The sequence below is a fragment of the Trematomus bernacchii genome, unplaced genomic scaffold (assembly GCF_902827165.1).
Source record: "Trematomus bernacchii unplaced genomic scaffold, fTreBer1.1, whole genome shotgun sequence".
NCBI lineage: Eukaryota > Metazoa > Chordata > Actinopteri > Perciformes > Nototheniidae > Trematomus > Trematomus bernacchii.
Window position 1 is genome coordinate 19063132 of NW_022988043.1, and position 10058 is coordinate 19073189.

Genomic DNA, 10058 nt, shown 5'->3' on the forward strand with positions numbered 1-10058 from the left:
ATAGTCATTATACAGTCTTTAATTAACTATTAGTAGAGAATAACGACGAGTAAAGAATATACTTTATAGGGATCCTATTAATATCTAATAATACAATTATAAAATGCAATAAAATACAGCCTATCTACCAATTGGATCAAATATAAAATTCAGCCGAATTAGTGTTGATACTGCAAGGAGACGTATTGTGTGAAAAGAAATGTAAGATATTGTTTAATTGCTTATATATTTAAGATCCACGTCAAGTTTTTCAAGTTTTTTTGGCGGCAGTTCCTGTTTGTCTAGAAGTCTTCTCATCAGGGCTCTATAAATAGAGTTAACTACGGCAGATATGTCATATTTAATGCAGCCGAAACGTGTATTACAATGCCGTTATGTGATGACTTTCAAAGAGAAAAGCAAGCACACTCGGAATAATGTATTATTTAATTTATTTTAAATGTTTTCGGATTTCACATCGCATAAACACCAAATCCCAGCGTGCATAGCGGAATATCAGTATGAGAAAAACGGCATCATCTGTCCTTTGACCCTCACATCGTACAAGGAAAAACTTCCAGAGAAAAACTCACAGTTAATATACACACATTCCTTCACATTTGAATTTGAATTTACATTAAAGTATTTTGTGAGGACTTCTAACATGTTTTTAAATATAACTACGGTTGTAGTTGAGTTTGTAAATTAACATGAACCGAAGCTGTTGCCTTTTGCAATATACAGTCTATGGTTGCTACAGAGGATTGTGGGTAATGTAATGTCTTTGGCCATCCAAAACTCATAGAAAACTACTTGTTTCTCAGAATTGAAGGGGGAAACGTGACAAAAGCATTGTACACACACTAAAACCTATCAATGTCGTTTAATTAACAAGGATAATCTGGTGTTTTTGAGTTGATGAGTAGTGGAGATATCACTGTCAAATCAATCGACAGTAAGGGGAATACTTACTTCCGGGTGTACAATTCTCCGTTATCCAATGGGAATGGACGCTCACATTGCCTTTAACAAATGCCGACACAAACGAATGCCGTGCTTCCATGAGCGTCAAATCCCGCCGCAGATGGGAATACATTGCAATCAGTTGAAAGCTATTTGCGTCTGTTTATGAAGCTGAAGGAGCCTAGGAGCGTCCCAACTGCATGCCACGGGACCCTGACCAAGCGTCGCTCCTGGACGTTTATGGAGTGAGCGTGTGTTGGTATAACACCCTTATTACTTATCGTAAATGCAAATCCAACCCATCGATTAGCATCGTGAGAGTACACAGAATCGATAGGTATATATATCATCACTCCATGATAAGAACTTGCGACTTTATAAACAAAAACAGACATCAAAACACGTGGCGCTAGGTAGCCAAAACGAGAATATGTCTTACCTTGGTCGTTGTCTGATCAAAAGTTATCTTCAATGGCATTAAAACGATAAAAACGCTGCTGAAGGTTAATCCATAGGTTAATCCAATGTGTCTGTGTCACTTTGAAATGATTTCTGATAATCCATAAGCAATAAACCTACTTTTCCGTTTTCAGATTTCAGAGCGTGAGACAGGTTTCGATTTTGGGGAAACTGCATGCGCATAGCCCCCACTTTTTTTTGGTAACGTTGGTGTGTATGTGGAAATTCCCCTTTGATTCTATTGGCTCTAACGGTTAAAAAGAGATGTCAATCATCAAAATCGACCAATGGGTTTCAGAGAAACGGCAAAAACGCCCATTTCCACCCAAATGACCCCAGAGGTGGAGTTTTTTTTGCTAAATCTCTCTAAAAAGGTCAAGTGTCACTTGTTTTGCATCAATCTTGATACAGGGTACTTATTATATGTTGTACTTTGGATTCCTAAAGCTTTTAGTCTACCATCCCATCATTCAAGGTTGGTTTTCACTATAAGTAAAAAAGAATTTTTGGACGGACACTATAATTTACAGTTTTTTACTAAATTCAATCTGAATTTTCTTTAAAATAAAAAACATCTACAGTATATTGATTCTGACTTTTCTACATCCAACTCACAGGTTTATCATTACTTTGAGAAAAAAGATTATAAATGTTCCCCTTATGGAAGTGTAATTACGAGTGGACTGTGATATTACAATATAAATGAAATGGCATCGATTATTGTACACTATAATGAAATAAAAAGACTTTAAAAAAAAAAAATTTAAAAAAGAAGTGTTAGTAGTTGTTAATTTGTTCTGGAAATGTCATTTTCGAGCCTGAGACCTGAAAAACAGGCTCGGGCAGAACAGGTTAACTCAAATGTGTGTTATTACTGTCTATGAGTTGCAATAAATATGAAAAAAAAGGGGGGATTTTGTTCAGCGCTCAGTATCTTGCTGCCATCAGCCTCGTGCCTCACCGGAAGTCCCGCATTTGCTGGCTTTTGATGCTTTGAGTGTTACAAAACCTTGGTGTGCCTTTTTTTTTCTTTTCTGAAGAACCTCACTTAAATAATGTAACAATTGAGGATTCAAACATGTTAAGCTTTAGCAATACAAATTAAAGGATTAAAGGATTTTAAGGATTAAGAATGTCATGCTGCTGTGGATAATTTTCCTTTCATCAACAAACATGTTTCTTCTATCATTTTGTTTGGGTAGCTTCAGGTGATGAATAATTTGACAAAGATTGACCCTACCAATTTGCGAACAATATCTACTTGGTTGGAGTAAGAAACAAGGAATGTATCTATAATGAGGTAGGAGGCAGTGGAGTGTTGAGCTTTGGAGAGGGTGGGTCTGGAGCCAATGAGCAGGGCCTCTGTTGTGTTGCCATTGAGTTTGAGGAAGTTCCTGCTCATCCAGCTCCTGATGTCCTGGAAGCAGGTGATGAGAGAGGTGAGCGGCAGGGCAGTGTTTGGTTTGGTGGAGAGGTTCACCTGTGTATCATCGGCATAGCAGTGGAAGTGGACATTATGAGGATGTAGGATAGTGCCAAGGAGAAGGAGGTATATGATGAACAGGAATGGACCCAATACTTACACTTGAGGGACACCCGGTTAGACAGTGGAGCACCTTGACCTGTGGTTGTTGAGTTGTAAGAAATAAATCATATTAATGCACATGCTAAATGCATTAAAGTAACCTGCAGGTCCAATCATTTGTGTCCTTTTGACTCTGTCACAAAGTTACACACTACTGCTCTGGTGTCTCAAAAATAACACAAAACCTAAAAGCAATGCATGATCCAATAGGATGCTGTAAATTAATCGTTCATTTATTTTGGAATTCAACCCTCTCTTTGGTTCCATTCACTTATTAGCCACAGCTTTACTCTAATGCCTGGCTTGGCGAACTCCAACGCAGCGCCCTCGCAATCAAATTGGAAACATACGCTTACCTTCTGCAGCTCTTAAAAAGATACTTGGCTCTGCAGGTTGATTTCCTTTCTTATTCTGCAATGCAAGGTTCTTTTATTACCTGCTGTTGAATATTAATACGATAACAATGGCCGTGTAATGCTCTGTAATCCATAAAGTTTCCCTTCCTCCATGAAACATGCAAAGTCATAACCTCAATATGGTGCCCATGTTGGTTTAAAGCCTCCTGCTGTGGGAGGCTACAAAGGAAAATGTTCAAGAAAGTTAGAACTCCAAATGGCCACACCACTACCACTGAGCACTAGTCACCAGTTCTTCCTTATATTATTCAACAGGTCACTGTTCATTCTGTGTTATGTTGCAGCAATGCGATCTACCAATCACAGCCAGACCTTTAACAAAACCCTTTTAACTTTTTATATTCAAGTGAAATTCTGCAACTGTTGAGAGTGAAACCCAAGATACACTGTAGACGCTAGATCCATTGATTTCCAATAGAGGGGAAGAGATGAATGAACAGAATGCAACAAAAGTGGCATTATAAATTGGTTTCCTGGTTCACAGAGTTTGCTCCAAAACCCAGTTTCTGGGTTTCATTGAAATACATGGGTTTCAAATGTGTTTTCTCTTAAGCAAGCATGTCGGTGTGGGCCCACAAAAACAAACCAAATGACCGAACAGCAAAACCAGTGCTACCCAAAACTACTGTCTTTTAGTTACCTTACTACACTTAGTAACTTAATAATAACAGAATAAGGAGTGTAGTGGGGTTATGAAGTAGTATGGTATGGGAGTTGTTGTCTTTACGAACGTTTCAGTCAGTACTGGCAGCTTCTACTACTGAATTTCTTCAGTGTTCATTGTTCAGGAGTTTTTTACCTAAAGCCACATTTTCCATAGAAGTTTAATCTACAAAAGTAACCAACCTGCGGATTTAAAACTTGTGAAAACACTGAATATTTATTTAAGAACGAGATGTCCGATAGCTAATAACTTCTTCCGGTTAAAAATATAAAGTTAAAGACAAAAAATATCAAAAAGTATTGTAACATTGTGGTTTAAACTCGGGAGAAAGTTAACTTATGACAGCTTCCAGCTAACGCATGCACAAAGACGAGGCCATTTTAGTGTAGGTACACAACTCAACCAAATATATAAGAGGTGTAGTCTTGTAGCGCAAATGGTACTTATTATACATTTAAGCTTAAGACGTGTCTTTCTCAGTCAACTAACCTGTTACCATTTCTCTACAGCTACTACAACTGGAAGACACAGGTGTCCACGTCCAACTCCAGCCCTAACTTTGAGGTAATTTATGACGACCCAAACGGCCTTCTCTTCAAGAACAAGAGGGACAAAAAGATCCTGAATGTGGACCCCATGGTAGGTGTTTGTTTATGTTGTTGTCCTGTGTTTTTGTAAGCCCCAGGGAGACAAATGGCACTGCTAATGAGATAAGTTCACCTGTTCCACTGCTTTAAAAAGGTCCCTGAAAAGCAAAAAGGCAATAGGGGCAGAAAACATTTGTTAAAGTATTTGTGCTTATCAAGGAAACAAACTGTGTTTCTCAATTCACTTATTTGCAATGTCCCATCCCCCTTATTTTCTAATATGTACTGGGGTCTTTGTTTGCCGACAATGCCATTATATTACTTCCAATGTATATAGTTGTAACTATCAAATGCAAAGAAACATTTAAAGTTATTTTAAAGTTACTTTGCCGACTTTATTAATTGCCTAGTTCGTAGCAACAATTGACCCCGAGATTAAACATGTTTTTGAAGGAGCTTAGAGCAAAGGGTTATCAGTTGGAGGGACTAAGAGAGGAGTAAATCAGTGTGAAGGAAAAGTATTTTGCTTTCCACCTGCACAAAGAATGGAGGATCAAGGGGTCGAGGCAGGTGCTTCCTCCATGCTCAGAGTCTGACAGGGGCCCTGGAAGACTAACGACTGACAGACTGTGTTTTGTTTTTTTCTCCAGCTCCCCTCTTTGCTGGGGGGGGGGGTTGGGAAGAAGTTGGTGTGGGGCTGAACTATTTTGAAATTGCAGACAGAGTTGTGGGGACTGCGTGTTTGAGGCCAATCGCCAAAATGGCAGCACAGTGTTCTAGCTGCGGTTGAGCACCGCCCCGACCAGGCTGTCTATTAAAAACACAAGAGAAGGCATAGGAAGCCAGACACAGCAAACCACCCGTGTGCCCAGACACTGGCCCAGATTGGCTCGGCACGGAGCAGAACAGAACCATCTGGCTTTTAACCCAGTGTTAGCTCAATCATGTGCCCACAGATAGGCAGTGCAACCTTCCAAAATGAATTCTCACATCAACTCACTTTGGGTGGTTTGTTTGTTTTTCTGCTTGTGTAATCCTAGCCAGAAAGTGGGTTTGGGGGTGGAGGGGTTTTAATTGTTCAGTTATAACCATGGCTTGATTCAATCTAAGTAAAAGTTTTAAATGTCTTAGATTATGTGAGTGTTAATTGTTGTTTTCCTTACAAACAGATGCTTATCATTTAGTTTACCCAGCATTTCCCAAAGGGTCCATAAAGTCATTTTTTTATTGGACCATTTTTATTTACGCTCTTTTGAACCTGCAAAGGAAGACCGACTCACTTATTAGGATACCCACAAGTGTGTTTGAGGTAAAAGTGTAAATTGAGTGTAATGGTTGGCTATGGATCCACTCCCACTAGAAGCTTTTGACACACTTAGCCTTGAATAAATGTTCCCAGCTGTTAGTGGCTTCACATCTTAGTGGTGGGGCCGTATCAGATTTGACATTCACAGTTCACAATACCTCTTATTACAAAGAAATGTGTTTCGATATCTGAGGCTTTGCTTAATTACACATCCATGGCTGGCAAAACAATTCACTTTGCATGCACCTTGTAGTCCATCAAGCCCTACTAACCACTCTTACTCTGTGCTGGGTTCCAGTCTGGTCCTGGTGAGGACTCCAACCGGACCTTCCTACAGTCGGACCTCTACATCCATGTCGTCATCTACGACCACAACATCAGGACGGTCTGATCTTCAGAGGCTGCTGCCGACACAGTCATACATATGGCACATATTGGAGAGTGCTGGAAGCCTCTAATTTGACCAAGTGGCTGCAGTTGCACCGTCATTTACAAACTGTTGCCCTCATATCATGCATGCCATCTGGGTGGAGGTGCTGCAGTGGAAAAATTGGCTTTTAACGTTGGATTCCCAGATGGACAAGTGGATGGACTAGTGTGACAAGTTCACTGGCAAAATTCCTTAAAAATGTCAACTTATACTTCAGATTTTTTCCTCCCATTAAGTTGTATTACCATTGTATTATAGAGTTGTTTGACTACCTAATTCCCCTAAATGAAGACCCTTAGTTAATTTGGGATTCCCCAGAGGAATGGAATAGGCTTGCTCTGGGAGCCCGGGCTCGTCCCGTCGTTTAGCCTGGCATGTTTTGGGCTGTTTGTCTAAACAAATTAAAGGCGTAAGAGCTTTGAAAGATGATGGGGGCGGCTTTTTATGTCCTCCCCCAGGCTGCGGCAGCTCCAATTGGACTGGAAGAATGGGTAATGGGCTTAAAGCATTCCGCATGTTCCCAGATGCAAGGCACACTTTGCAGGACATCAAAGTGCCCTATCATTTACATATTAGTCATTCACTGAAGAAGACATTTCTTTAAATAACCCGCGTCAGGAAGTTATTTCGAAACTGTAGGCAACTTTGCTTCCTTTTAATTTATTTTATGCATTTATTATTGAAACATATGATATAATCTGCCCCCCTACAAGCTTACAAATTACAGGGCCTTTATTATGTATTCATAAATGACTATTTAGACATGTAGTTGAGAGGTAAAAAAATGGAAACCTGCAAAATGTAGTCCATATACATATCTTAACTTTAACTCCCCACAATTTCCCCACATTCTTTGAAATGCTCCTAAAAGAAACTTAAAATATAGGTAATCCACAAAGTCCAGCATTGGTGTACCTTAACAGAAATAAAGGTTCCTTATCATGTTATCTCGTTACAAAAGATGCATTTAGAACAAGACAAATACACGTCTTAAGAAAAATAGTTTGACATGGTCTTTTTGAGTTAGATGGGGATAGCCCTTCTTCTGTCTGTGTGGTAAATATGTAACTGCCAGAAGCTTAGTTAGCTTAGTTTAGTTAGCTTAGCTGAATTTAGCTTAGCATAAACACTGGAAATTGGGGAACAACTAGTCGTTCCTATGGTTTAAAAATCTGCCCACCAGCAAATCTCAAGCTTAATTATATAAAGCGTTATATCTCATTTTTGTTTAATCAATACAAAAACCATAGCTGTGGTTTAACATGGGGGTTGTGTCACACTGTTTCATGGACTTCCTGGATTATCTATACATTTCCTGGCCATGATGTTTTTTTGTACTTTTGGACAGAGCCAGGCTAGCTGCTTGGCCCTGCTTTCCATCTTTCCATTGCACTTATAGTCTCCTTTAGGTTAATATAACGCATAGACAAGAATCAAACCTTTCCTTTAAACTCAAGCCATATTCAACCTGCCGTGGTACTAATTTGAAGTTACGAGGTTTTAAACAAATGAGTAAATTCTAACAGAAACCTCTAATGTCCCTCTGCAACCCGGTTACCAGAGCAGCTGCATCTGTTTTGACTGAATTGGACCCTGTTGGCCATATGTGTGGTGTGGTGACACATGGATGTGGGTTCTGGTTCTGTAAAAGCAAGGGTTTGGGGAATGGGGGTCTGGTTTTAGGTTTTCTTAGTCAGTTCATTTTTGTTCTTTTTTTCTTAAAAAGGAGATGTTAAATCTCAGTCTGTTGTGGCATAATGATGAAATAAATGTGAATAAGTATTCCAGAGTTTTAAATAACACCAATATTGGCATTGGGCAGTTTCTTCCGTCATCATTACACATTGTCCCGAATGTGTTGTTATTGTTATATGTCTTTAAATATAGTGTAACATGAAGTATATAGAAATGTAGCTGTTCATGAAATAAAAAAGGCTCTGAAAAACAGGTTAGTCTCTGCTTTTGTCTCAACAAAACTAACTGGACTAACAAGGATGAGAAGCACATTTACATTTGGCAAAGGATTGCTTTGGGGAATGTCATTTCCTCTTCGACCTCTTTGTCAAAGGCCAGATGATTTAACCTCGGGGCTGTCCACCTGCCACGATCTGCCCTGCTTTGTGTTTCGGTCACAAGAATTCAAACTGGCCGGGTGGCAAATGAACATTTCCCCCTCATCTACAGCTGTTTAGCTTTAGAGACCACTGCTCCTTCATGTGGCTCGTCCATGGTGATGAAACAGCTCTCCCTCCTTTCAAAGTGGAATCAGTCGCTCAGAACACCTACCAATCAAAACAGCTCGTGACAAATGGGCGCTTTAAAATGCCGGTGAAAATGCTATTTATATGTGCCGTACTTCTGTGCAAGACCATAAAAACTAAAAAAAAACGAGTTGCTGGAACTCAGCCAGACAAATCATGTGTCTCTAAATAGTAATGATTTCACAATAAAATCTAATTGAAATGCTTATATCCCTCTTCATTCATTTTATTGGGCTTTTAAGCAGCAGTTGGGTTTTTACTGAAGCATGGTTTTATTAGTTTGAGGCCTGGACTTGCCCCTAATATACACAAAATGAGGTAAAGAGGTGGATTCAAACTCTTCTCTATATACATTTACAATTTCAGTTCCAAATTAATTTCAGGTATCTTCATGAAGTTTGGACTCTTGTTATAAAATGTTTCATCCTTATGTGTTTGACAATTACAATCTGCATTAATTACATATTAACCAATTCACTTCATTTTAGTTTCATGCTATTCTCATTTTCACAATTCTTTGAACCATTGATTGGTTGTCAACTATTTAATTTACCGCCAAATGGAATGGGAATATACCAATATGTTTATTTGATTGAATGTACCTTTTATTCATATTATATCGACTTTTTATTTTCACCTGCAGTAAAATAAAAATACAACTAATAAAGAAAACAAAGATGAACTAAGTATATTCAGAACCATGGGCATTAATATCTATGAATACTAATTAAAACTCACTTCATGTTTTTAATTGTGTTTTTTTTACATGTGCTCCATTCAAAAAGAGTGCACAATAGTTTTCCTGGAGTTTTAAAACCCATAATATCAATTGAAGCTACAAAAATGATTTATTATGTGAATGTTGATAAGCGTTTTTATTCAGTTTCTCCATGATAACACAACACATCCAGACATACAGTGCATCTCAAAGGTTTGAAGAGGCCTCCTGTTAAAGGATCACTTTTAGTTTTAAAGGGGCCATATTGTGCTTTTTGGGATTGTCTCTTTCCTGTAGTGTTATTTAGGTTTGTGTGCATGTAAATGGTCTGCAAAGGCTAAAATCCTAAAGTTCCCTCCAGAGGGAGTTTCTCTCCAACACTATGCTGAAACGCCTCCATTGTAGTCCTTTTTACTTCAGTGACATCACTATGTGTGCTTCTATTGGTTAGCGCTCCAACACAGTATGTGATATGCTATGGGGCGGGTCATTTCCAACACATCTCTAAAAGGTTGACCAATCACAACAGATCCGGCCAGCAAACCAATCAGAGCAGACTGGGCTCTGGTTTCAGACAGAGGGTGAAAAGAGGTGCTGCAGCACAGGCAGTATGAGAAAAATAAAGAGCTTTTTGAGCATCAAAGCATGGAAACATGAGAGGCATAAAATACAAATATGAACCTGAAAATG

The 10058-nt window shown here is 38.9% G+C and overlaps 1 protein-coding gene across 1 annotated transcript in view; it reads left to right on the forward strand.

Annotated features, from left to right (window-relative positions):
• Window positions 1-8319, forward strand: part of cfap299 (cilia and flagella associated protein 299) — a 101466-nt gene extending 93147 nt beyond the window's left edge. Inside the window, exons 3-4 of the mRNA XM_034118445.1 lie at window positions 4576-4705; window positions 6258-8319. Of these exons, the coding sequence (XP_033974336.1) occupies window positions 4576-4705; window positions 6258-6350 (223 nt within the window). The 3' untranslated portion in view covers window positions 6351-8319. The remainder of the gene's footprint in view (window positions 1-4575; window positions 4706-6257) is intronic.
• Window positions 8320-10058: the final 1739 nt, after the last annotated feature.